The 27,714-nt window shown below is 49.1% G+C and overlaps 7 protein-coding genes across 7 annotated transcripts, besides 3 other annotated features; 4 read left to right on the top strand and 3 right to left on the bottom strand.

The window, feature by feature from the left end:
* Positions 1–987: 987 nt before the first annotated feature.
* On the bottom strand, positions 988–4,040 carry NFIA_035220 (serine/threonine-protein kinase; the record flags this gene model as incomplete). Its single annotated transcript, XM_001265850.1, has 2 exons — positions 988–1,256; positions 1,319–4,040. 2 exons carry the CDS (start codon positions 4,038–4,040, stop codon positions 988–990), a joined length of 2,991 nt encoding a protein of 996 aa, XP_001265851.1.
* Positions 4,041–6,548: 2,508 nt separating this feature from the next.
* NFIA_035210 (GTPase-activating protein GYP6) lies at positions 6,549–9,090 on the bottom strand (the record flags this gene model as incomplete). Its single annotated transcript, XM_001265849.1, has 5 exons — positions 6,549–7,741; positions 7,802–7,944; positions 8,010–8,527; positions 8,600–8,758; positions 8,980–9,090. The coding sequence occupies 5 exons, from the start codon at positions 9,088–9,090 to the stop codon at positions 6,549–6,551; spliced, it is 2,124 nt and encodes a 707-aa protein (XP_001265850.1).
* Positions 9,091–9,432: 342 nt separating this feature from the next.
* NFIA_035200 (uncharacterized protein) lies at positions 9,433–10,812 on the top strand (the record flags this gene model as incomplete). The annotated part of the gene is made up of 1 exon (XM_001265848.1): positions 9,433–10,812. One exon carries the CDS (start codon positions 9,433–9,435, stop codon positions 10,810–10,812), a length of 1,380 nt encoding a protein of 459 aa, XP_001265849.1.
* A 1,026-nt stretch (positions 10,813–11,838) lies between these two features.
* On the top strand, positions 11,839–12,246 carry NFIA_035190 (putative Yippee zinc-binding protein Moh1; the record flags this gene model as incomplete). Its single annotated transcript, XM_001265847.1, has 2 exons — positions 11,839–11,937; positions 12,013–12,246. The coding sequence occupies 2 exons, from the start codon at positions 11,839–11,841 to the stop codon at positions 12,244–12,246; spliced, it is 333 nt and encodes a 110-aa protein (XP_001265848.1).
* Positions 12,247–13,067: 821 nt separating this feature from the next.
* NFIA_035180 (alcohol dehydrogenase family protein) lies at positions 13,068–14,463 on the top strand (the record flags this gene model as incomplete). Its single annotated transcript, XM_001265846.1, has 6 exons — positions 13,068–13,204; positions 13,267–13,413; positions 13,488–13,584; positions 13,642–14,106; positions 14,163–14,284; positions 14,361–14,463. The coding sequence occupies 6 exons, from the start codon at positions 13,068–13,070 to the stop codon at positions 14,461–14,463; spliced, it is 1,071 nt and encodes a 356-aa protein (XP_001265847.1).
* A 922-nt stretch (positions 14,464–15,385) lies between these two features.
* NFIA_035170 (KH domain-containing protein) lies at positions 15,386–16,576 on the top strand (the record flags this gene model as incomplete). Its single annotated transcript, XM_001265845.1, has 2 exons — positions 15,386–15,773; positions 15,882–16,576. 2 exons carry the CDS (start codon positions 15,386–15,388, stop codon positions 16,574–16,576), a joined length of 1,083 nt encoding a protein of 360 aa, XP_001265846.1.
* Positions 16,577–16,644: 68 nt separating this feature from the next.
* Positions 16,645–16,669: a microsatellite.
* A 1,467-nt stretch (positions 16,670–18,136) lies between these two features.
* Positions 18,137–21,279, bottom strand: NFIA_035160 (putative LPXTG-motif cell wall anchor domain protein; the record flags this gene model as incomplete). Its single annotated transcript, XM_001265844.1, has 2 exons — positions 18,137–19,987; positions 20,089–21,279. 2 exons carry the CDS (start codon positions 21,277–21,279, stop codon positions 18,137–18,139), a joined length of 3,042 nt encoding a protein of 1,013 aa, XP_001265845.1.
* Positions 20,733–20,783: a microsatellite.
* Positions 21,280–26,721: 5,442 nt separating the features above from the next.
* Positions 26,722–26,757: a microsatellite.
* Positions 26,758–27,714: the final 957 nt, after the last annotated feature.

Raw genomic sequence — 27,714 nt, 5'->3', positions numbered from 1 at the left:
GACAAACTAAGGAAATTCTCTCTCCTTCTGGTAGAAAAGGTACTTCCTCTGTAAAGCGTGGGGGTATCCCTGATTGGTCTTCTTTCAAAAGACCATAGACACCATACTCAGTAGATAACCCCGTGTTTCCATATCAAAGACTGTTAGTCTAAAAGCGGCCTAAGGGGACTAACATCCTTAGCCTGAACATAGTCTCACTTCCCCGCGATGCCCCGCAGCTAATCGAAAGCAGTACCTCTAGACTTGGGCCAGTACGGAGTTAGTCAAGGAAATGGAAGGATGAACATGCCCATCCCACTAGTATGCTTTGAAATATTGCGCCTTGGAATCTAATAGGCCTATAGATCTTCCACAAAGAATTTCACCAGTTCATCTCGTTGCATGTCTAGGCTTATCCATCATATTATCGTATTTGCTGCTTCATTAATGTGCCTCCGGGTTACGCTATGCTATCCAGAACTTGGAGACAAAAGCAAATATTTGCTGCGAGGAAGAAAAGCCAAGTAAATAGATTATGATGATGGGTATCTCAACTTCTCTATGCATCATCATCTCTCATTCCGCCGAAAACCTTCTCTGTTGTTCCCACCCTCTGTCCCTTGGTGCTTCTTATCTCCTTCAGCCTTGAGGAAATACCAATATCATACAGCTTCGTGACTCCATCTTCTATTGTCATCCTGCCTGTCATCAAGAGCCACTGCGATTCATTTCGTTTGGAAAAATCTTGGACGCCATGCAAATTGGGTTCGTGACTAACAAAGAGCGCGGAGGGGGAAAAAAAAAAAAAACAAAAACCATAGGTGGGCTAGAAGCAGGGGTTGTGGATGTGTGGTGAATGAAAAGAAAATCGTAATAAGAGCAGGTCGGCCATATTTCTTCCAGCGAAAAATGTCGGTATATAGAATTCTTAATTCCTAGGTGTGTTCGAGCTGTTATCCAAAAGAAAAGAACTTCGCCGCGAGTCGGAGGTGCAGGAAGTGCTGTAGCTCAGTTGTCAAGCATCCATGGATGCTCCATAACTTCCGTGATCGTCAAGCGGTTGTCAACATCCCGATCAAGCATCTTTCTGATCAGATCAATGCATTCCTCCGAGAAAGGCAAGAATGGTATCCGGAGCGGATGGTCCAAGATCTCATCGATGTTGTAGAATGGGTTTTCTTTGTAGACGATGGTGTAAAGAAGGATACCGAGCGCCCAAATATCCTGCTCCTTGCCTCTGTAAGACTTGCCTTGCAGTACTTCAGGGGCAGCATAGTCTAGAAGTCCCATATGTCAGACTAGACGATAATCGTTAGGAGCAGCATGGGGATGGACTCACCAATAGTTCCCACAAAGACATCAAAAGGCCCATTCTTGATATAGGCAGCGCTTCCGAAGTCGATGATTTTGATCCTGCCTTCGCCGTCCAAAATCACATTCTCATCTTTGATATCCCGATGAACAACCAGCGCTTTCGTATGAAGATGATGGATAGCATCCACCACCTGTCGGAAGATGTTCCTGCACTCGACCTCATCCATATTCACCTTGAGTTCGATGTAATCGAAAAGATCCATTCCCGGAAGACCGTGGGGCATCATTTCGATATAGTAGTTGACATCATCTTCAAAGAACCCCTCCATCTCAACAATGTTTGGGTGCTTCAGGCCGTCACGCCGAAGGTAGTCGAGAACGTGGATCTCCAGAGGCACTGTCCCCAGCCGACGGTCGCGAGTCCAGGTGTCCACCAGAATCCGCTTCTTTGTGACGTACTTCAAAACAACTTTTTTGGACGGGTTCTTCTTTAAGCGAGCGAGTTTGACCTCACCGTACGCTCCTTGTCCCATCTCCTCGAGTATCACATAGTCCGCAATTGTTCGTTTCTTCTGAATTTCCTTAGCATTGGCATGCTTCAACTCAGGGACAGGTTGGACAGGTCGATCAGTCAATGGTTCTGATGCTGCTTCGCTGAGTTGCTGACTTAACGTAGAAGATAGTATCTGAGGCTCCAGCGATGGCTTTTCGACGCCGGGAGAGCGCGCAATAGACGGGCTCGCCGTCTCGGACCGTTGTCGTGGGGGAGGAAAGGTTGCCGACGGCCCTATGGAGTGGATCTTTCTCGAATAGGTGACCCATAAAGCATACACAAGTTCCTTTATGGCGATTGCATCTTCCTGATAATCACCTGATTCGTCATGTCTTTCTATGTCCTCACTGTGGTTTTGACGGAAGAAGGTCTCGCTTTCCACAACGCGCAATTGAACGTCTACGGCAATTGTTGACCCGTCACGATGGGCAGCAGTGATGCCCATCGGTTCCAGGAACACGGAAGCCACGTTCGCCTTACCGTCGCGGAGGATGGAAAGTGTCCGTGCTCTTCGGAAGCTGGGTTCTGAGATCACCACTCCCTCCACCAAGGGCAAATTTTCCTCTTCGCTGAGCACGTTGAGCAGGGTGTCAAAGCCAGGTATCAGGTCGTTGACATGCATACCCTCCGGTCGCGCGTGGCCGAAGAGGGCCGACGAAAACACTGGATTAGAACTAATCACCTTTAACGTGGACGAAGACAGGACCATCATGCCCGCAACGTGAGGGAAACTGGATACTCTGAGACAGCGTGGATCTTCTTCCTTTCCAACAATAGCCGGGATACAGATCTCAGCAGAAGCCCGGGCAGCAAAGTATTTTGTATCGGCAAGTTTTGGTATACCTTTGCTAGGCGGAGCCTTTAGGCACTCTTTCGGCAAGTGAGGGAGAAGGTCTGTGAGATGTGATCCAAGCTTCACCACACCCTGGCCCCAGATCTTGTCGGTTTCGCCACGAGTACCAGTGATGGTCCAGGAGTCGTCGCAGGAGATGTAGGCGACATTTTCCTGTATTTCCTCAAGAACCCAGATAAGGCCCCCGCGTTTCTCCATAACCCAGACGCTGGCGGAACCTTTCGTTCCATTACGCTTCTGAATAGGTATAACATCCCCACATAGCAGGACGCCTCGCGATTTTGTAGCTGGATGATTCAGATGTCTCGAGTTGCGTTTGCTGGAGCCGTACCCGTCATCGGTCTGGGCTCGCCCCGATTTGGCCATTCGAGAAGGCGGCTTGCTGAGGAGTTGTGCGGTGACACCATTGCCCATCCCCATGTTTTTTGGGTGGACCGGTCTGATTTGCGATCTCTCGGCCAAAGATTGGAGCCTCGTTGCGGCGCTAGTTGTGGGGTCTCGCAATTTGGATTCAAGCCACTGTCGATGGTCCTGTTGTACGACCTCTAGGATACTCAACCTGCGGAGCTCCGATTGTGTGACACCAAATACGAGACAGGACAGGTCATTGGCAGCCAATATCGTCCATGGCGCTTGCGACTCGGTCCTAAAGACGGCTTGTGAGATGGGATTCCATTTGCTGCTATGGGTATGTAAGGCGGGAACGGGGAAGCCCAGGCCCAAGATCGAAGAACTGGCAGATGTAACAGAGTCCGCAGTAGAGTACGGTTGTGCTAGATTCTCCATCAGCTTGTTCCGGGAGCAGACAGAGCTGGCATCCGTGTATGTACGTTTTAAGCTTACGCGCCTGGAGGAAGGAGCGGACTTCATCTCCCTTCTTTGGTGAGGTATGTTTCCAGTGGATAAAAGATTCCCTCCACTTGCATCATGTCCTTGTCGTGTCGCCTTGATCTCAGTCGCAGGGCCTCCAGGTCCAGTGAAAGCTTGATCAAAAATATTGCTGCTGTCCACATCTGCGGGGCTCGTCAACGGGCCACGCGACAAGCCAGCATAATTGTGCCTGTCGTCCTTCCCCGCAATACTTGTTTTGGACATGAGCTCTACCATACTTTGTGCCTCCGCATCGCCAGCCATGCGAGCCTGCGCATTGGCAATGGCGGGATTGCTGACGGACCAGCCGAAACGGTCACGCATAAAATCTATGGATCGTTTCAGAATGTTATGACGACTGTTGAGTAATTCGTCGGATTGCTGAGCAAAGGAAAATGAATGTAACGACTCCAGGGGGAAGCGATGGAGGTCTTCCAACGTGCTGATGCTGTCATTTGAGGATATGCGCATGAGACTGGGTTTCGAGGCCGTGCTGGATCGACGAGAAGGAGTGTTGCTTTGGGGCGATAAGGGAACAAGCGATGAGGCAGATCTGTTCGGGAGATTCAGAGTTCGTGAAGGTGGTTGGCGTATACGGTCCAACCCCGACGGGCCTAGTCCATGCTCGTGCTCGAGTAGAGAAGATCTGCAGTATATAAAGATTCGATCTCAGTACCGCTGTTTCTGCACCATCACATGCAACATTCTTCGAAATGCAAGGGGACCCGTCGCTGCTTTTCGCATTTCTTACCTCGAGAGATCATATCCAGAGGAAAGGCTATCGACCGAAAGCTTCATCGGTTCATCACGCTGTAAGGAAAGCCCTCCCATGAAAGATTCGGATTCGGGTGATTCTGAAAGTGGTCCCAAGGGGGACGACAAAGGACTCGGGTCACCTATAGTTTTAGAGACGTTGTTAACCATTGATTCGCGACGTATCAGACGATAAGCGCGCTCGTTCTCGTCTCCGCCTCCTACGCGCCTTCTCTTTCTCTGCTTCCTCACTTTCTACTCTTATCCTTTAAAGGGCCAAGAGTGCCGGTTGTGGAAGCTCTAGTTGTTATTCGCAGCAGGCTTGGTCACTCGACCGACGGATAGCTCCATGTCACAAGCAACAGATACTATTGAAGCACAACTGACACATGAAAGGGTGGGGCAGTGAGGGGAGAAAGAACGAAAGACTCATGGACAACAAGGAAAAGGGAAGAGCGCATGACTAACCATCGGAGTTGTATGATGTATTGCCCATAATGGCCGAAGAAACAACGATGTAACGACCCGCGATAACGATCGGATCGGGTGGAGAAGAGCTCAAACCGCAAAAAGCCCGAGCACTGAAAGGGGTGGAAGAGAAAGAGAAAAGAAGACCCGGTATAATAATGCTACATGAGATGGATATTCGGCATTTGTGGCCTGCAGGCAGGAAGTTGGGTCGCGGACTCCGATTTCTGGTGTGATTCCCTTTTTTTTTTCCTGGTCGGCGGGCGCGCAGGGACCAACAAGTGCAATCGATAAACCGACCCCCCTTTTTCCAATTATTCGAAATTGCAGGACAAGTGCACAGTATAGTAATTGTCTCCTCTAAAAGAAGGTCGTCTGCCGTCTGAATGAAGAATAAGCGATCAGCGGACTGATTGCGAAAAGAGTAAATTCTAGAGGGCAGCTGCCTCGTAGGTCACAGGCACCACCACCAGGTATATGTTGCCGGAGCACGCGGAGCTCAAGGGTATGGTAGACAAATCTAACGTCTCATTGAGGATTTAAGAATACCTACGCTTTTGTTATCGTCATTGACTAATGACAGAAGGTAGATGTGTCCACGTTTAGGTAGATAAAGGCCAGAACTTGAGATAGAAAGAAGAAAAGACAAAAGCTATCCAAAAGCCTGAAGAGAGCGGACAAAAGGCGGGGAGATGAGATGAGATGGCATGGATAGAAAGGACAAGTCTGGTTAATGGATATAACCACGGGCCATTTGTTGTTTTTATAGTTGTGGAGACTATGGATGTGCTTAGAACTTAGGGTCTTAGGCACATAAGTAGGATCATCCATCTATGCTGGAGGAGGCAATGACGTCCTTTGATTGTTGGGCTTCTCTTTGATTGTATGGACCGATCGAGACATATGGAGCACAGTGTTTTCTTTAGTCTGTTTTTAGTCGCACGTGGGGTACAACTGGTATGGTATGCCAGGATCATGGAGGAATAGCAAGATAGAGTATAGATATGAGGCTGTAACTTTCTAGATGACGGGAGAAGTGAAACTTGAAAGATTTGACAGTAAGAACTAATCAAGATGCTGTAGAAAGATGTATCAATCAGGCATACTGGAACCTGGGTAGGATATGTCTACGGAGATTCAATTCTCCCTCACTCTATGGAGTAGATGTAGATACCTGAAACAACAAAACAATCAATGGTGATGTAATGTGGTAGCTCCCCCGGTATGGAGTCCTTAAGATTATACCAGTCAACGCCGCGGAGCGGCTCCCAATACACCAGGTAACTGTTTGCTATCATTTGAAGGTGGATTCCGGTCCCATTTCCTTCACCCCTCCATACGCCTTTCGACCACAATGGTTGAACCCTCATGTTGTGATCTTGTGATCAGCCTTCTTCGTAGAGATGTGCACTTCTCTCTTCCCTTATTAACAGTGGGTCAGTGGAAATCTCAGGGCCACTCCAGAGAGACCCTTGTAGGTTGGGCTTGCAGACTAAGGTAGCTGTGAACTAATCCTTATGATTGGCACACATGAAAGCCCAATCGGCGCAATCTGGAGATCTACGGTCTGACCAGCCCTCGTCCACACAGTAGACTTACTCTCAGAACGGACCTTTGCTCTCATTGAGGAGTATCGTAATATGACATTGTATAATGTAAGTTGTGCTAGGTTAAATTATACTTCAACCGACCACTCCATATTACGCATCAGATTCAAGGAAGTGAGGGTCGGAGTGTCCCTGGTGGCAAGCCATCCCCCTAATACGTGTTGTTGCTTCCTTGATCTTGAGCCTTGGCGTCCCCAAGACTGCGCAACGCGAGACTATCGACCTCATCCTGAGAGCGTTGCTGTTCATCGGCTCCATTGCCAAACAGTGTATGGGGCTTGTTCCTTGTGTCACCGTATCGAGTCTCCTCCGGCGGTACCGAGGCCGGGCTGACAAAACTGGAAAGATGCCGGCTACCGCCAAGCATCCAAGAGTACTCGGAATCTGCCAGAGATGGGCGAGCTGCCGGCCTTAATGGCAGTGATGAAGGCACTTTGTTACGTGACGGCAACTTATGAAGCTTATTCTCCACTGCGATAGATGAGACGGATGGCCTCCCAGGATCGCTCGGGGCTTGCTGCCCTTCTTTTGCCCCTCCGTCTTCGACCTCCTTGTCCGTGGATATTGGAGGCTCAGAAGGGACATTCAAAGAGGTATCATTAGCCGCACTCTCACGTCCGGCAACAGTGATCAAAGCCTTGGAAGGGTCTTCCAGGCATGCTTGAACCGACTGGATCTGCGTGAGAGCTTGTCTCAGGGCGTCTGCAGTCGTGGTTTTGAGATCTTCTGCTTTCATCAGTTGAGTCCGTATGTCGTTCAGAGCTCGACTGAGCGTCTTGGCCAGTGATTTGTTTCGTTCCTCCAAGGTCTGTATCTGAGCTTTGAGATCGATCACCCTTTTTGGCTCCTCGGATTTCGACAAATTCCTTCTATGCACCGCGGATGGCGTGCTATCATACAGGGCAGTATGCGGGAGCCTCTCCGGCTGCATCGCCTGCATGTTCCTCCTAGCTTCGCTGACTGCACCTCGTACTGCTTTGGCTACACCCCATGATTCAGTACGTCGCTGAAGACCTTCGGAGAAATCCTGGAGTAGACCTTCGAAGCTCTTAGGACTACTCCTCGCGGGTGATCTCGACGGAGAGCTTGTTTGGCTGTCCTCCCTGGAGTCGTTACGCAAGTGGAACCGTCTCAGTGAAAGGAATCTTTCACCTGATCTATCGAGCGTCTTGGTAGGATCGGGTGGCTTTCCCGAGTATTTCGAGATGAGAAATCTGCCTCTTTCTGGCGTGGGATTTTGCTCCAGATACAGGCCATCGTACACAAAAGCCTGTGGTGAGTGCGGTTGCGGGGAAGGATAGCGAAGTAATGTCGTCAGAGCGCTCGAATATCCGGCACTCAATACTAAGGTGTATCAGCATACCAAGCGACAAGGATGTAAATGATGGATCGTATCAGACGTACATTGCCACCGAATGCGTAGGAGCATTGCAACACATGTGAACTCAATAAGCTCCGCCCGTAATCCCTCTGCAAAGAGGAGATCCCACAAGGAAAGTACATCTTGGAAGGGAAATTCACGACCAAATAACAGGCGCATCCACCGACTACCCGAAAAATTAGCAAGCCTTCTCAGCTGAACAAATAGAAGTGCTCGTCCTGGTGCACTTACGTGAGGAAGATTTGAGGCAGAATTTCCAGCGCTTGTAGATGATCGGCTAACTCGAGGTCTGTTGTCGTCAAGAGATTCTGATGAATGTGCTGACACAGGTTGACAATAGGTATCTCATCCATCTGACCGTTGGCAGAGCGTTCCTTGTTATGCTCGTAATACACTCGAGTAGTTTGCATAACAGAGCAAAACAGCGCGAAAGAGTCGTGTTCAACATAGTCAGAGTTGAGCAGGTGCAGCATCAAATCATCGCCCTCTTCCTTAGCTGAGGACTCTTCGAGCGCCTTCCCATCAACCGCATCCCCGTGAATAACCCACAGAATAGGCGCCAATAGCTCATGCATTCCTTGTCGATAACCAAGATCCGGGTTTAACTTTGCATAGATAAACAGAATATCAATCATTTTCGCCTTGGTGGCGGGTTCACGGAAGAAGAAGTTCTCTTGTAAGCATCGATCAACATCCTGGGATATATCCGCTCTCATCTGCTCATCTTGTCGTAGAGTTTGCCAGGGAGACTTTTTGCGGCAAACACAGGGTCAGATGTGCGAGCAATGACAAGTCACGGTAGCAGACTAGAAGTAGCATACCTCTGCATCATCCGCTAGTGGGTCGATTGTTGACGGTAAATCATCTGGATGCTCAATGTACTTCAGATAGTGCGCTTTCAGCGCGGTATATGCGTCCCGCGACTCGGATGTCCTTCGTGACCATTGTGAGCGATCGAGATCGTCGAACAGCAGGAACGCCTGCAGGCAGGTAAGCTAAATTGACCGTCTTGCCAAGTGCCGCAGCTGCATGCCTTCCAGCAGACAGATCTCAATCCGTCATTGCATAACTTGTCTCCTTGTTCTGATTCGATCGCATCTCGGAGGGCGGAGGGCGTAGCATTGTAGCGAAACAGGGTATTCCATCTCTGTCTAGAGAACCATTAGCAAGTCTTTTCCTCTGGCGTTACGGGCAATTGTACCTTGTGTCCGAAAGGGTTCTCATCTCTCCATAGGGCTTTCAGCAGCGATGTCTGAATGAGCAGACTTGCGATGACGGAAGGTGGACTGTCAAGTGATGCGGATCGGATCATATGAATGGAGCCTTAGGTTTTGGGCGATCATTGTTTAGTGGCGGGCGGTGGTCCCCGCCGTATGGAAATGCGCTTTACTTCTTCATGATCATTATGGTCGCCTCAAGATCCTCCAAATCCTCGCCCTCTTATCCGAAACCACGCAATGATCTATAATATCTGTATAGACTCGAGAAGCGGATTCGCACCATAGAGATCTGGTGGGTTGGACAGCAGATTATGACTGGCACGGATGACATTTTTCGACATTATCGGAGTTCGACTGAGAGCTGAAAGCATTCCACCTGCTCACACGGAATCTCTGAACCTACGGAGTGACTGTTATTCTCGCCTTCTATTTCAATGTCCGCAGACTTATTCGCCGAATTTGGAAACAAGGCACCATCTGCGCAGCCTTCAAATGTCTCACATCAGCGGCGGCCCGGGTCACAAGCACACTCGCTGATCCCGGATTTGGACGTATTAGAAGATGTGGTCTCCTCTAATCCTCAAACCGATGTTCAAGATCAGGCCTCCTCGTCACATATAAAACAGTCACAGGCACCACCAAACCAGTTTGCATTAGCCTCGAACACGGATTTTCCAAAGTTGCAGGACTATAACGATGGAAGTAATGTATTATTTGACGCGACTTTGGAGTCTATGCCCGATGATGAGGAGGACGAGGACTGGGGCGAATTTGAATCTGCGGAGTCAGCGACAGGCAGAAACCAGTCAGCAGCACGCTTTCAACAGCAGGATGGTCTACGGGACAGTCAAAGTAGACCCAAAGATGCTACTACGCTGATTGACGTGATGGATACTCTATCAATTGCGGACTCGAAACTACCAAACGCTAGCAAGCCCGCTGTCAGACAGTCGATCGATAAGCCTAGGTCACATATTAAGGCTGTTGATTCTATTGCTGTACCCGACCCTGCGCAGGACGATTCGTTCGAAGATTGGGGTGAATTCATTGATGGGCCACCTGCAGAGGTCAAGCCACCGAAGTTCCAAGGCTTCTCCAAATCGAGGAGTCCTGAGGGCAAAATCACGCAGGCTCGGACAGCCGTCCTTACGTCTCCTAGTTTTACTATCCCAGGAGAAAAAGTCTCCGAGTCTCAGATCCGTCCTACAAACATACCCCCGCCGTCTGTTCTCTTGGAGTTGTTTCCCAGGCTTTTTGAGAAACTTCGTGAAGAAGCTACCAAGGCGAGAAGATGTCTGCAACAGGAAGACCAGGTCGAGACCGCCGCATCCCTTGTGCTCTGCACTTTGAAAGTGGTCGCAAGAGTAGTTGCTGGTCGCACTCTGCGATGGAAACGGGATACAATACTGAGTCAAAGCATGCGAATAGGCCCCGCACGTTCAGGGAAGCCAGGCGGAATGAAACTCAGTACCGTAAACAAGAACGAGAGCATCAAGGAACAACAGGAGGCTGTTGACGTCCTCACAATGTGGCGTGATCAAGCCGCACTCTTCAATTCTGTGATCCAGGCGTCCGGAAGGCAGCCGATCCAGGCCATTGCAGAAAATGCTCGTGTAGTAACAGCTACCGCGGCCCATGGAGCCATCAAAGCTCCTCATGCTTGCGCCCTTTGCGGGCTGAAGCGTGATGAGAGATTGCCAAAAATCGATGAGAACGTGCAAGACAGCTTCGGAGAATGGTGGGTTGAGCACTGGGGTCATAGTGAGTGCAAAGGCTTTTGGGAAACGAACATGGGCCTCCTAGCTCAACGATAATAATGCCATACAGACCATGATTAGAATGCCACATTCTCCGAGTTTCTAGGATTTGCAGCTTTTTAGCGCGGTTTTTAGACGCCTTAGTTGATGGCAAGACTTTCTTTGCGCCATTCTAGTTCTTTGTCTTCGCAGTGCAGAGTATGTGGCATGCATCGGACGTTTCACTGCAAACTCAAGATACTAGTTGATTGCTCGAGCCGACATAGCTCGGTATATACTCTGATATCAGAGATAAGACCATCCTACCTTCGAAACAGAAGGGATCTTGTAGAAAATGAACCTGAGGTCTGTCCAACTGAACAGGGCTAATTCTTAAGATGAAAGAGGTGGTTCAGGATGTTCAATGATCAGGAGCTGAGTGGCTGCTCTTGCGCCACTGGTGGTGGCTGGTCTGGGCGTCCTGACTGTGTCACGTACTTGACCTTGTGGTCCCGTGCGGGGGTACTTGAGTGTCAGCTTGGAATGAGCTTATGAGCAACTGCCTGATCACTACGCCTCCTTTTCCCTGCCTATGTACCTTGAGTACCACTCTGTACCTGCCGCGTCATTTGTATCACATCTTCACTGGTCACGCTTATCTTCCTAATAGCTTACCTTGAAGCAAATTTAGAACATTTGGTACTGCCTACCGTGGTCAACATACATGATCCCTTTCACCCGGTGCTACAGCCGCTGTTTCCGCACTACCCCATATATACTTTCCTTCTTCCAAAGTTGTACAGTCAGTCCATAAAGCGGGGAGCGTATCTTCCGGAACTCTCCATTCGTTCAGGCTTGAAGCCACGTCAACTATAAGTATTGTTGGTGGGGTTCTTCCCAGACCGGGAACTTCTTGTGAGGACATCAAGAAGGGCGGGCAAATCAGAACGCCAGTATAACTCGTTGATCGCTCCTCTCAGAATTATTCCAAACTCCATACACTGAGGCAACTACGGATTACCCGCCTTATCTCGTTGAGCTCGCACTCCAGGACTTTTCTTGAGAGGTCGGTGGTAGTGGGAAGGCAAAGCGATACAGGTCACCATGGGTCTTGCGTACAACGTCTATCTCACTTCCAATAAAATATTCGGGTGCAAGAAATGCAAAACGCACCTTGCCGATTACAATGATATCATCAGTCGGGTCAGTATTACCGTACTGTGGTTCTTCTCTGTTACATGATTGATGCATCTGCTGATCCATTCATCTCTACCGCAGAATTTCCGTGGCCAACATGGCAAGGCGTACTTGTTCAACACCGTTGTCAATGTAACCCACTCCGAGGCTGTGGAGCGTAACATGACCACTGGAAGGCATATCGTCCGAGACATATTCTGCAGGCAATGCGCCGAACTAGTAGGGTGGAAGTACGACAAAGCGTACGAGGCGAGTGAGAAATACAAGGAAGGAAAGTTCATTTTGGAGGAAGAATTATTATGTGTGGTGTGTTGAAAGCCAGCTTCCATCCCGTGATGATGGGCTGTCCTTTCGACGACACAAGAGGCATTCAACTACCTGACAGCAAAGTCGTCATTGAACGACTTGGAGGAGGGTTTGTGACTCAGATCTTCAAAGCTTGATTCGAATGAGCGTTCTACTGTGAGTGTTTAGGGGAAAGGCGTTGTACAAGGTGTTCTGGACTTCATCCGTTTCAAACTGCATGGGCGTTTACAGCAGGTTAGGGTGCAATAGAGGCCCCCTAAATCAATACACCGTCAAACGGCTCTTCTTCATAGCCCTTCATATATCGCACCTGTGTAGATGCAGGTACCAGCTATTCTACATTTTCACCCTGGATTGTCTATTGCAGTCTGGCTTTCCAGTGAGTCGTAGCTTCACATCAAACCGCACATAACTTAGGTTTTTGTCCTCGTAGCATGCATATATTGTCAGCGTGGATAAATGTACTGTTTGTTTTCAATAGCTAAAAGAGTGTCGTAAGCCAATACCATTTCCTAGATCTATAATGCCCTGCCCGGAGACATCCATGAAGTAAAAACAGTGGATATTATACGCAATTACGAAGACCAATTACCAGAAGCAAGCCTCTCCCAAATCTGGTATCCAATTATTTTTAGTCATAATTGGAATACCTGAAAGCTGGATGCTGCCCCGCATCAAAGAACAATATGTGAGGGACTGCCGTTATCGGTGTGGAGCAGGGCAATCTTCTCAATTCACTCCGCATCCTTGCTTTTCAAGACGAACTCATATATAGATGTCTACCACTAAGGCCTATTGCAAGGAACAGTAGCTCGTCATATTGACACAGCATGGCCACCAAGGATGCTATGCGTGGGGTCGTGTTCCACGAGCCCTTCAAGGTGGCCGTTGAGGAACGACCAGTGCCCGAAATTCAGGATCCGGCCGATATCGTCGTGAAGGTCACCTATACTGCCCTCTGTGGGAGGTAAGTACACCCGCTGCTACGATAGTGATCGTATATGTGCTAATCGAGCCGGGGGGTGGTAGCGACCTTCATACGTACCGTGGCATTGAGCCTTCTGGCTCGGGGTTCATCATGGGCCATGAATTCACCGGTGTTGTTGTTGAGACTGGTGATGCTGTCACGAAGTTTCAGAAGGGGGATAAGGTTGTGAGTGCCTTTACAACGTCCTGGTATGTTGCGCCAGAAACTTGAGTTTTGGTTAGATTCAGCCTACGGAGTACATGTTGATATAGACCAAAAACAGCGGCAAATGCTTCTACTGCAAACAAGGGTATTCCTCCCGATGCGAGGAGAATATCCTGTTCGGATGCGAAGCCTTGGATGGAGGACAGGCGGAGTATGTGAGTGCTCTTTGCTGGCCCATGGTTACCGCTTAGACATTTACCAATGCCGCATAGGTCCGAATTCCAAATGCAGAGGGCACTGCAATGAAGGCACCCGAGGGGATCGACGAAAAGTTCCTTGTTCTCATGGGCGACATCTTCCCAACTGGCTACTTTGCGGCTAGCAATGCGTTCAAGGGACGGACCCCAGAGCAGATCTCCGAGCAGACAGTCGTGCTCATCGGCTGCGGCCCCGTCGGGATGTGTGCTTTGATCAACGCACTGGAGTTCAAACCGAAGCATTTACTGGCTGTTGACTCCGTCCCGGCCAGACTCGAACTTGCCAGGTCGCTCGGTGCCGAGCCTTGGAACTTCAAGACAGACGGAGAAGGACTGAGCAAGCGCGTCGAAGAGTTGACTAATGGGCGAGGAGCGGATGCTGTCATTGAGGTGGTTGGTCTTAGCCCAGCGCTGAGGACTGGATTCGATCTGCTGCGGCCGTGGGGTATTCTCAGCAGTGTGGGAGTTCACAACGGGGAGGTGAGTCTGTATCAGCAGTCAGGAATCTAAGCGCGATGGTCCTGACCACTTTCAAGATTCCATGGAATGGAAGCGAGGCATACGGAAAGAACCTCACTGTCCAGATGGGCAGATGCCCCGTCAGGTCTGTTTCTGAGGCAGCCTTGGAGGTTTTAAAGAAGAATCAGCATCTGCTAGGGTACGTCTGCGCATCATTTGTGGAAAGCTGCAGAAGCATGCTTGTTTGACTTCTGGTTTGGCTAATGAGTAATCAGATTCATGACCGAGAATATCATGCCCCTCTCGCGAGCGGTGGAGGCCTACGAGCTGTTCAATGCGATGAAAGTCCAAAAGGTGATCTTCGAAGCTGATAAATGAAATAGTATCCATATCCCAGGACAGTGTAAGAGTCATCCATCTTCTGTGGCGCAATACGCCTATAGTATAGAGAGGTACTCTTAGTATAAACGCATGTCTTCTGCAGCGGAAAAGCTACCTAGATAAATAGAGCGTGACCAAACTTCATCTCCGCCTGCCAAAAACAAACAGAATCCCCAACCCAATAAGAGCCAAGCAAACAGCCTTCCCGCAGTAAGGTAAGGTAAACCACGTACCCAAAGCAGAGTGGCACTACTACTTTCTCCTCCTCTTTTCCTCTAATATTATTATTCTCATCTTCTTTCCTCGTCCTCCTCCTCTTCACCTCACACCCCCTCCTCCTCCCTCCGTTCAGTAACTTATCCTCTTTCTCCTCCATCTACCGTCTTCTCCCACTCCATCCCTCCATTTCCTTCCCTTCTTCCTCTCCGTCTCCTTTACTTCTCTTCCTCTTCCTCCTCTTTCTCACCATTCCGTTTCCCTGTCTCTCTTGGATTTCTTCTCCGCCTCCCCCGCCTACGGAAACCCCTCTGAACAGCTCAACGACTTACACCCCTCCAACACCTCTTTGTCCGCCGTTATACCCTCGTCTATTCCGTCTCATCTCTCCTCATCGGCTATCCACCTCTTCTCGACCTTGATCATCCTTCCTAGGTAGGCTTTCTCCATTTCGTCTTTTATTTCGGTGCTCCATGTGCACAAATCAACATCAGATTTGGTCCTCTATGGGGTCTGTCTATGCCACGCTCTCCGCACCATGAGCTCATCATGATCGTTCTGGAGGAAACTGCTAGTCAACCATTTCCGTGTTTTGAACGTATTCACTGACCAGCAATAGAACGACCCATTCTAGGAGCTTTTTGTTGAATTTTACATCTCACCTGCCAAGACTATATCAATCACTCATCTCCACTTCTAAACCATGGACTCCACCGAGATGCGCGACGCCCCTCCGGTTGACGAGACGATGGCCGATGCCATGAATGTTGCCGACGAGGGTGACATGGAAATCACTCCGAAGACCGAAGAGGAATACGCGCAGTCTATGCTGACCCTCCGCGCCATCGTCTCCTCTAAGGAAGCAGGCGTGATTATCGGCAAAGCCGGTAAAAACGTGGCCGATCTCCGTGATGAAACCGGTGTCAAGGCTGGCGTGAGCAAGGTCGTTCCTGGCGTTCATGATCGTGTCTTGACCGTCACGGGGCCTCTGCAAGGTACGGCGCGGGCTTATGCCTTGGTTGCCAAGGGCTTGCTTGAAGGAGCCCCGCAAATGGGCATGGGTGGCATTGTGAACAACAATGGAACTCACCGTATGTTTCCCTTTCTCCATGGAGGATTCCGGACCATCTGCAACGACTTTGTCTAAGCACGCGCTTGTGCAGCTTTTGAACCCCCATTCACTAACAGATAGTGTCTAGCTGTCCGCCTCCTGATCTCCCACAATCAAATGGGAACCATCATCGGTCGACAAGGTTTGAAGATCAAACATATCCAGGATGCTTCCGGTGTACGAATGGTCGCTCAGAAGGAAATGCTTCCTCAGTCTACCGAACGGATTGTGGAAGTGCAGGGAACTCCAGAGGGTATTGAGAAGGCTGTTTGGGAGATTGGAAAATGCCTCATCGATGACTGGCAGCGGGGAACTGGCACAATCCTTTACAATCCTGCTGTTCGTGCATCGGTTGGCGGATCCACCTCGATGAACACAAGCAGCGTGGGCAATGGCTACAACAGTCGTCCGTACAACCGCACCGGTAACGGCGCCGATTTCAGCGACGGCCAATCCGGCGGCTACGGCAGACGCTCTAACCCAGATACCTCCAACCGCGGCTATCCCCTTGTCACTGAGGACGGCGAAGAAATTCAAACTCAGAATATCAGCATTCCTGCGGACATGGTCGGTTGCATCATCGGCAGGGGTGGAAGCAAAATCACCGAGATTCGCAGAAGCTCTGGAGCCCGCATTTCCATCGCTAAAGCGCCTCACGATGAGACCGGAGAGCGCATGTTCACGATCATGGGCAGCGCTCAGGCTAATGAGAAGGCTCTGTACTTGTTGTACGAAAACCTCGAGGCCGAGAAGACTCGCCGTAGCCAGTTGCCTCAGGAATAAATGCTCTATATGGTCTAATGGGTCGACATGTTTCGTCACATCACCCGCCTTATTCCGAGGAGCAAGCATTCTTTTTTTTTTTTTTTTTTTCTTCAATGTCTTGCTTTCATTTTCATGTGTCTGTTTTTGTTTATTTCGTCGGTCTCATTATCTTACATCCAATTCAGCTGCCTTAATTACAGGCAAGCCACAGAGTTGCTGCGGTGGAGCACACATACCTATCAATTACCATGGATCTCACAATCTTCCACCGGTCGCCTCTTGCTGAATGACTTTCGAGCTCAGAAAAACGAATGACACCATCTACTGATACTGAGTATCTACGTCTCCTCCCAGCTCCATCTCTTTGAGCATCTTCGTTACCAAATTCTCCTCTGGCTCCTCCTTTACCAGCTCACGTCTCCTCTGAAAAGTTGCTCGCTGCAATATCGTTGTCCTCTAGCTCCCTATTCTCAAGATCGGATCTGAATATTGTTCCCTAATATTTTACACTTAACCAACCCGCGATGTATCATGTCCATTTCCATGGCTTTTCTCCGGTGCGACTGCCCTCTATGCTTCATACTATAAGCACATATCATGGGGGCTTTTCTCCTGTTTCCGGTCTCCCCCTGTTGTCTCCATCTTTGACAAGACCATCCAACATGTGTGTCCGCATGAGCTCATCGTGTTCACCGTGGATCAAGAGAAGAATAATGATTTTTACGAGGCTAATTCATCTCAAAATGAAATGGACTGCAGTGAGCGAATGAGTGTATCTGGGTAGCCGACGCCTAACCTCAACTGATTGAACCGTAGTTTCCACCCTTACGACATAATCTCTCCAGTAGTCAACACAATCACTGTTACGTTGTAGACAAACCATGATTTCGGATTACATGGAGACTTATTCAACTTGGAATCAAATTTGGCGTCGCATTTACGATCGTTCATCATGCAATTGTTGGCTTGGAAACAGTTACAACAGAAAGTCAACTTTATACATGAATTTTGGAGACGAACGGTCCCAAAAATGAACGCGAATGAAAGTAGTCTATGCTGTATGCACCTGAATGTGCGGATGCAAATCAAAAATGGATGGGTGGCCGCTCTTCCGACCGAGAGCATGAGGTACAGATATGTATAGGTAGAAAGTAGAATGAGTTAGAAAGGGAAGGGACTGTAGGCCAGATCATGTACTGTGCTGAGCACGAAACGTCGAATGGGATGTGGATGTCGTCAATGCATGCAGGTATGCATGAATCGGGGCAGGTCGGGAAATTGAAATTCAGCGTTGATCGTGAGGATATGCTTCAGTGCGAAAGGAGTTTATGATGTGTCGCAATTGAGCCCGTATCGCCGTGATTGTTTAATGCTCTGGTGACAAGAAACGCCAGGGCAATTGAATAAGCCGCATGTTAAAGACGAAAGGAGAAAAAGCGCCAGCTGAAGAATATCCAAAACCCAGGTATGATTCGCTGCGTTAGATGAAAAAAAGCCGTAAATGAAACCGACGGACTCCGGGTGGGTTCAAAGACGAAAAAAAGTACGATGGATGAACAACAAGAACGAGCCGATTGATCAGTCGATGCTCACGTCTAAAGGGTCTTCATATGCGGCCGTCGGTCGCTGCCTGAGGCCATATGTTCGTACTCCCATACTATTTGCTCGTACTCGGTTCTGCTGGATGGGGGTATAACTGGCTGCCTGCTTGCTCGACGGTGCGGTAATTCTTGTCTGATACAGACCTTGTTGAGAGGACATACCGTCACTCTGGCCGTCTGGCACCGAACCATCACCTGCGGCTGAAGGAATGCCGGAGGCACCATATCTGCGAGAACCAGCAAGGATATTCAAGCGGGATGTGGTCGGTGTATAGTTCGCAGGAATTGCAAGGCTTCTGCGTAGCGGAATGCTAGACTGCGGTGCGGTCGGGGTGCGTGGTTGCTGTAGCTGTGTACGCGTGGATTGATACGACAATCTGGAACCTTGAGGTCGCTGAGGATCTGAGACCTGTTGGGAGGCGGTATAACCATGCGCCACCCGCTGCCGCGGTGAGAGGCGCTGTGCCGCTGCTGAATTGTCAATGTCGGTCATCGCTCTTGAGATCGAGCGACTATGTGGACTTGGCAGGTCGGTGTCTTCGTCCTCGGGCTGTAGCCTCTTGCTACGCAATGAAGTTGAGAGACGACTGAGTCGGCTTTTAGGAGCAGATGCGCTGGGCGATGAGGGACTATTGCCATTTGGGAGAGCAGAGAGGTCTTTTTTGATGCTGCTGTTGCCGTTCGTATTGGCCAGGCTTTGCCGACGTGCCTCCAGACGACTAGATACATGAGTGGTGCTCTTTTGTCGGCCTGGGACTTCAGGTTCCAAGGTCATACTACGTCGAAGGGAACGATTGAGCGTTGACGACTCCTCGTTCGCGCTGGTAGGTAACTGGGTTATAGTGTCATCGTCGCCGGCCGGCATTTGCTGTTTAGAAAGCTGTACATCTGATAAAGCGAGACAGAGTTCTGTCAAGCTGCGGCAGACACTGTCGGCTTTTCGCCTAGACTGCCGGTCAGAGGAGCTGTAGCCATTGACAACCGAAACTCCACCAGAGGGAGCTTTATTAGTGCCTAATAGGCTTGAGAGCGCCAGCGCATCTGTGACTGCGGCCTCGAGCGACTTATACACCTCGTTGTTCAGTACATCTTTCGCTTTGAGTAGAGCCGATTGCAAAAGCGGGTGCACTGGATTAGTGACCGTGGCAGCCTCCGTTTCCGCCCCTGAGGGACTAATCTTATGGTTGTGGTTTGGAGAAGAGGATACGGTCGTTACTGTAGTGGTTGCAGTTCGGGGTCGCTCTCCAGAGACTGTCGATATCGCAGCTTGAGACGACGGCGGCAGCTTTCCGGTCAATTCCAGCTTCTTGATTCGCGACTTCAGATCCTCCAGCTCATCCCAGACTGTAGACGGAGCGGTCGTTGACAAGGTCGACTCGGTGCCATCCTGCCGGGATCGATCAGGCTCGGGCCGCGGCCGTTCTGTGACATCGGAGCCCGACGCCTGTCGACTACTTCGGAGGCTGGCAAGAGCAGAATGGCGGTAAACTCGAGGATCTTGCAGCGAACCCCTTCTTTCTATGTGAAGTTCTGCTGAGTAGGGAGATGTGTCTGGGCTTGCCTGACCAAGCCTACTTCTTGATATGCCAAGAGTGGACCTCGAACTCGAGCCTATTGCGGAATGTCGGGAGCGGGGATGGTCATCAAGGGGATGAGCGGAGGCCGAGTAGGAGTAAGGAAGGGCGCTGTAAGGGTTTGATGGGGAATTGTTGAGGGAGTGCAAGGGGGTGTCGTAAGTGCTCAACCGTAATTGATCAGGGGAAGGCGTCTGTTCATTCAATCGAGAATTGGGTGAACGAAGGTGACCGTTAGACAACCCAAGCCGCGACTATATTGTATTCAACTGCTGTCAGTAAAAGACCGCGTGAGGAAATTCGGAAAGGACTACAAAAGTGTCATGATCGCCGTCTAACACAGGTTGTCACTCACCCGTCTAAGTTCTGACCGCCCCAAGGAGTCGCGCCGCTTTGAGTCTGATCGGGCAATATTCAAGAAGATGTCCTCATTCTTGGATTTGGGATCTTCTGCGACTGGCGTTCTAGCGCCATCTTCTTGATCGGTCTGATCTAAGTTGTAGATTGCGCGATCGCGATCGCTTGCATGTGGGCTCCCCTGGACGTAAGTCGCTGTTGACACCGGCATCCTCCTCTTCACATCTGCCTGGCTTTGTTGCTGAGACTGTGACAAGGACTGTTTACGACGACGCTTCGATGCATTGAAACTCAAGGCGTTGTCGATCGAGTCGGCATCGAACGGTAGGGGAAAGTCGCTAGACTTCTCTGAGATTGACAACGGGGACGGCAAATGGGACGGAGAAGCAGGCGCGGTTGAATTGCGAACACGGGAGGTACTGAAGGTTGGCACTGACCGCCGAGATCTGTCGTACAAGAAAGCGCGCTGAGGGTTCGGAGTCGGATCAGTGTCTGAGGGGGTTTCACTGGGAAAGCTAGCTTGGGTCGGCAGGGCCCGCTTGTGCCAGGGAAGCTGATACTCGAAGCTAAATCGACTTTGCGGTAAACGAGGTGGCGAAGCAGAAGATGGATAGGGATGCGATGCTGATGATGAGCTCGAGTTTGCTGGTGCCGTTGTTGTTGTGGTGGTGGTTGTTGTTCCTGGTGCTGATGGGGAGGCGCTGGTACCGGCGGATATTAGCGTGGCTGCCCTGCCCGTGTCACGGGAGGCCGCCGCAAACATGACGGTCTGACGGCCTAAAACTTTAGGTCTGGCGTTACTCTGGTCGTCGCGATGAGACTTGTAGCTGGAGTCTTGATTATGTTGACGATCATCTAGGTCGCAGCGTGTTGTCTGTCGGCGTTTCTGAGAGTCCTCGGTCTTTGTTGGACCCGCCGATGACCCTGTCAGGCTCAACCTGGACGAGACAGAAGAGATAGTGGAAGAGAAAGAAGAAGGAATCGAGTCTGCTGCCCATGCAGAATTCGCAATCGATCGTCGAGCCAGAATGGGATGCCGGTCTCTCTGGGGTGCATGAATGGTACGTTTCAGAACTACCGCGGAATCTGTCTGTCGGCGACGACGTCGAATATAAGAGTTTGGGAGATCGTCTGGAGGAGATCGTGGGATGATGGTGGACACGGGGGAGAAAGTTACGTCTTTGGACATCTGCAATGTAGGTCAGGCATCGACAGGATGCACAATTGCATGTTCGAATCGAATTGGTGGGAAGACTGGCAGGTGATGATGGGATCATGCGAGAGATCTGGACTTGAACGTTTGGATTTCTGGAAACAAGCAGGGAAGCGAGTATCGCAGAAAGAAAAGAAAAAAATGCATCATAATTATCTACGGAGTACCACTCTAATCAACCAGCTCTACGGATACTAATAGCAGTAATCTCCATGACGATGGTGACTGATCTCATTAGACAGGGAAAAAAAGAACGCTAAATGGCCACCAGGAACAGAAACTGATGGTGGCTGGGATGATCCGGAGCTGAGTGGAGCACCTTCAGACGGGGCTACAGATGCCGGAGAATAAATGTTGATCAAGTGTATCTGAGATAAGAGAAATGACATTTGGTTGCAAGTCTCGAAAAGAAGATGGAGTTCGGTTAGCAGGATGCCTTGGTGTTCGTCCTCCGGCGGAAAATATAGAGACGCTGTGCTGATGGATAGATATCCTGACGCAGGAAACCGTGACAATTCCAACACAGTCAGTGTTTGAAAAGAAGTGGATAAGAAAAAGCCGTTGAAAGTACGTATGACACAAAACCCGAAGAACCGAGCAATTTTTCTCTCCTCTCTGCCTCGTTTACATAAAATGGATATAGTTTCTGGAGCAACAACAAACAAATGAAGCCGATGAACCATGGTTTATACAGTCTCCATCCTTTGTCCAAACTTTTCAAATACTATTGAGGAAAAGTATATGCCCAGTTTGACAGTGTGATCCCCACGAGTTCCCTCTTGAAGCTGATATGAAATGCTTCCTGAGTTAGCAAACCGACAATTCCACTGTAGTTGGCATTTGGGTCATCCTGGACTGCCACGTCCTCCCGCAGACCCCTTGCTCGACCATTCGAAGAGCACATCGCAGTCATTTGAATGATGTGAGCTTGATTATAGTGTCTGTTGACCGCCGCGGATACACAAAATCAAGTTCGCATCGCTTACCTTCCGAGACAAGGCCCCTTACTTCCTCTTACATGTCTGCTGCAGTGGTGTCATCATCGACTGGCAGAAAATTTTCTTGCGGGGAGAGGTAGATCATATCTCTGAACTTTGATATTATTGGGAAATGAGAAAGGGAAGCCGAGCTCTTATCTGAATGATAATTTGGGTGAAGTTCCTTTAGAGACTACCTCCTGATTATAGTTTGAAATGATGCAGTCATACTGAGGCCCAGCTCGGTCTGAAAAAGACGAGACATGGAGGACGTGTGGCTAGTCGAGGTGGTCATGTATGTGTATATAGATCGAATCTGTCCTCGTCAAACAGGGCTCAGTACGCTGCTGGTGCCTCCTATCGCTCAGTAAAATCTCAATGTCTGGAGGATCTTGATCACTAAGAAACTGAACGAAGATAGCATTAGAATTCTTGTTTTAATGAGTCCTTGAATAGCTCACCTGAAGCACGCAATAAGATATGGGGCGAGTGTGTGACGGTCTTCACAGATTTTGTGCTTCAGGAAGATTCTCCTCGTCCTCGGAGATCATAACTGAACCGAGCCCAAACGTTCACAGTTTAAGAAAAGGTTCGGAGAGGCCAGGAGGTCGATAATCTCCTGGAACGAACGAGCCCAGCAAGGTCATATGATGCAACCTTGATCTAGCGGTAGGTCAATTCAGAGCACCGGCTTAGGAATCACTACAAGGACAACTTCTATGTCACAGGAGGATCCAAGATACTGCTCACGTCTCCATGCTACAGCCGAACCTGAAAATTATTCTGAGCCATGGTCATATTTGAAACAAGTCCAACTTGAGACACATCAATTATCAAATAGTTCGATGGGAATCAGATTAGTTTATCACATGCATCAATAGCACCGGGTGATAAAGACCCCAGATATAGGCAACTGGTTAGAACCTCATCACTATGCCAACGACAGTGAGTTTATACACACCTGGGGCCGTTTTGGCTGGACACCCTCATATCGTTTGGTAAGGGCAACATTCGGTAGCAGTTGTGCGCCTTGTGATTCATGATTTGACCCAATTTATCCGAGCGATGACTCCTACCGAAACCCGAGTCAAGAGCAACGATACTAGAGCGCCGCTTTACGGAGTCAAGGAGCTATACGCCGTCTGAAGTATATTGGCCGGGTATGCGGGATCACGGAAACAATCTGAAACATATTCTGAATCCTCATATGTCACTACTTGGCACTAAAAGTGACAGAGCTCTCCGATTGAAGCTTTGGCCAAGTGGCCCTGATAGTTGAGGAGCCGTTAATGCTAGCTACCTCTAGTCTGAGACATGAATGATCAGTTAATGAATAATGACGCCGTCTTATGGAGCCGCTAGACTTGGTTTGCGATAATGGATTATCGAGCCGAAGCAACGCATCCGGGTTCTCGGCAGTTCCATGAAGCATTTGACCATGGATGATGCAGATCAAAGTCGCCATAGACCATCAAAGCCAAGGTACTTTCCGTAACTTGTATCGACCGCTGCAAGAGGGCGAAGAACCGACTGCAACGAGATGCCATCAAACATGACTCTGTGGTTCGAGTAATAATAGGGCGCAATAAGGCCAACTCCACAGTATCCCTGCTTGATTGACGTCTGAAGTCGAACTAGAGGTCCAAGTTCTCGAAATAGTAAAAATGGCGGTTCGCTCAATGATCATGAAGGTTGTTCAATATCAACAGTGTTTCAGAATGACCGAACAGCCACGTGGAAAAGATGACGGCTTGCTTCCCACCTTGGTAGGAACTGGAACATGAAACTGTGCACAGGACACTTGGATTAATTGAGTCCAACAATCACAACCTGGAGTTAGTAGCTGCTTCGTACTCCAGTGGAGAAAAACAGCGCTTATCATTTATAGTGAAGCAAAAGACCCATTGAGACTGGGGATACCTCATAACCCCAGTCATCCATGAAGGTGTCGCCACAGAATTAAATGATGATCGGATGTCATCTCTCCGTCGATCGAGGCGATCAGGTTGATCGGTTCAGGAGGTTGATTGGCCTGGAGATGAAATGTTGTTGCTGTCCATAAGCAAGCAAGAACACATGACTGGTCGTGAGTCCTAGTTTTGGAACTAGCGGCTCAGCATCTCTTCTGGTGCGTTTCAGAAACTGACTCTTGACTCCAAGAGTTCGAGTTAGCGCGCACCATTATTGCTAAGGTCGACTAGTTTGCCTCTGGCGTGTTTCAGAATTCAATCCCACAGAAGACGAATTTCTTCATGTTTTTCTTTCTCCTCTGCATAACCTGACAGGTCAGTGGGAAGATCTCACTTTCATGAAGATCAGACAAGCAAATGTCTGGATATCTAGACTACATAGAGGCAAAAGATGCAATTAGGCACACCTGTCAGTACTCAGGACGCAGCATCCCGAGTTTCCAAGTTGTTTGGTTGCGTGGTCAAATTGCTAGCCTAGTTTCCATCCTTGGCGATTTGATCAGGAGTCTCCATTTCGCCTTACTGATTCTCCTCCGAACGCCTCCAAGGGGCGCGTCTCGGACGATCTCGATGCGATCCTATGGTAGGACGGCACATTTCTTATGTTTCACCTTTATTCAAAATCAGCTTACTTGAGGCACCTGGGATATTTCGCCTAGGCAGCGGTTACAGAGCCTCTCGTCCGAATTACCAGCTGCCTAACTAGGTAGTACCTGACTGTGCGCAATGTAATCAACGTGATATAGAGATTTAGAGGTGTTCCTTGATGTTTACCATTTTTATTGCATGCCGATATACTTTCAGTATTTTCAGCTTTAGTTTTTCATCTCCTGCCCCAACCCAGAACGAACCAGCTCGATTCGAGCCTTGAATAGAAGCAAACAGCCGCAGAACCAGGTAACCGTGCACAATTAAAGCGGGTCAGATGGGCAGCAGATTTGGAATTCATCAAGTGTGGCTTTCTGATAAATACTCATTGATCTGTGATTTCTGTTTCGGAGAATTTCTTCATCATCTTCAGCAATCGTTCTGTGCTTCTTCTGGAAAAAGATCTCTCTGCTTGTTGTACTCCATACCTTCTTCGAGATTCCTTGACCATTGGCCGGAAAGGAGAGTTATTTGATGCGTGCTTGCTGGGGTTGGAGTATGGAGCCCATGGAAAAGAGTACTCACTACTCCGTACAACCCGTGTGCAAATGAAAATCCTGTCCGGATCTAGTACGACTGTGGCATAGACCCATGTTGAGCCGTGATACCCAATTCAAAGAGAGAGGACTTTGAGTGTTCTGCGGACAACAGCACAAGGATATCCACATAGCATTTGATTTGTATTTTTTTTCTTCAATAATTGACTTTGTCAACGTCTGTTTGCTATCAGCGTCGCCCTTTGTTCAGAATATTTGTCATGGCCCTTTTATCGATCTGTCTACTCCGTATTGGTTTGACATCTGCCACGCCGTCGACCTTTCCCGATCTTGTCTTTTACTTCCTTTGTCAGTCTGGCCTTTCCGAATCTTTCACCCCAGTAGCGTCGATTGTGGAGCCCGGTTCTGTTAATTAGTGTTGGACTTGGACTTGCACCAGACCCTTCTTGATTGAAAAAGAAACAAGAGAGGGGGATCCAAAGGGGCAGCCCGAGGCCCTAGGTTTTCATTTTTCGAAGAGAAACCCGAAACAAGGAAACCATCGATTCAGGACTACAACGGGTATAGGCTCCATTCACCGGATTGGTGTTGTATTCTTGTTTACATAGTCAGGTCCTCGAAATGTTGCATCAGAATTATGCTTACCCACCAGCCCCGGTTTCAGTTCCATCTTCAGCTGGAACATCACCTGAATGACCAAAGAGACTAGGAAACTTGGTGAGGAGATGAGCAATACAGATGCAAATCCGTTGTACAATCTACATCAGACATAGGACAAGCCGACTAGCTGATACCGCTCGTGTTGGCAGGATCTAGTAGGTAGTGTCTGATTTGCGAGCTCTTTGGCGCCCATGCTGCACATACCAGCCTCCCATATCAAGCTGGGCGGCTAAATTTAGAGCTGCAGGCGCTAAATGTCCCGCGGTACTGCAATATGATTGGCCTCCCACTTCGGGTTTACTGGGGTCAATCGGTGTCTACTCCACGGCTGGAAGTATTTTGATAGGCTGTCCATTAGAACGCAGCCCGCCATCCTGCCGGGGCTGTTTCCAATCACTTTTGGCTCCTTCCCGTTGGCTCAAACCACTTGCTCTGGCGTTGTTTTATTCTTAGTGATCTCTGTTCGTTTTATGAGTATGAAGGGTATGATTTTTATTACTACGTTACTTATTATTTATTTTTTATTTTTTTTTCGCCGTCTCTACAGTTTTATGATGGGCTTTCTGTGACTACTGAGGTAACAAGTCGTTCCTCCTCCTCTACCTCTGCCCACACTTATCGTGGGTCATTGTTGGAGGAGCCTCTTTCGTTTCCCTTTGGTTCTCATCTTCTCCCTTCTCCTCTTCTCTTCTCTTCTCTCCTTCCCCTCCCTCCGTCTCCCCTCCTCAATTGTCTCTCCCCTCCTTCTTGATAGGATCCTTTCCTACATAGTCGACTCGCCCTCAATCCCTCCATCCTGGTTGTGGGCAGTCGGTCTTGTCGCCATTCCCCTACCTTCCTTCTTGTTGAGCTCAGACCTGGGATAGTACTTTCGATACCCCATTCATTTCGTCATTCCCCGGAGGAACGACTGCCCATAGAAGACACCGGGCGGCAATTCTCTCCCCAGTCCTTTGCCTGCCAAAACCTGAACCGATCATAGTCATCTTTATTACTACATTCTCTTGCAGTAATCCTTGAAAACGGAGCAAACTGCTTTATCCTTTATCTCCTTATTTTCCCCTGACGGGCTTCGTTGTTGTGGCTACTTTGTCCGGCTTCCTTCCTGTTTCACAAATACAATCCTTTACCCGTTCGGCATTGGCATATTTCAAAGAGGAAACAGTCCTCTTGTGGCATTCCTTGGTATGTTCAACATTGTCTCAAGAGTCAGTCCATCCATCCACAGGCTGGCGCTATCCCCTCTGTCTACCTATCTCGCTCTTAGTCTTTCTTTCCAAGCATTTGTTCCTTGGTCGCCTCTTTGATCTTCGCTTACTCGTCCCTGATGAAGTCAATGGCTTTTTGATCCCTCTTTCTCATTTTTCAATAGCTTTATTGCTGTCGTTCGTTCTATACTTCAGTCTGATCGTCGGCCTGGTCTCACTCCTTGCAGCCGCGTTTGCTTCATTCTTCCACTTTGGGATACTTATGTTTTGGTAAAGCGAACGGAAGTTGGGAACATGGACGCTGATCGCTCTTCGACGAAAAGGTCGTTTGCGCAGGTAGCAAGTGCGACACTTCTTTCCTTTCAACTGTCTGGATGCAATCAGTGTACATCGGTTTTTGCACCAGCACCTCGCGAGAGCTGCGATCCTGAGAGGGTGTCCCCTTTCAAAC

The sequence above is a fragment of the Aspergillus fischeri genome, genomic scaffold (genome assembly GCF_000149645.3).
Source record: "Aspergillus fischeri NRRL 181 1099437636247 genomic scaffold, whole genome shotgun sequence".
NCBI lineage: Eukaryota > Fungi > Ascomycota > Eurotiomycetes > Eurotiales > Aspergillaceae > Aspergillus > Aspergillus fischeri.
This window is presented reverse-complemented; position numbering and strand designations above follow the sequence as displayed.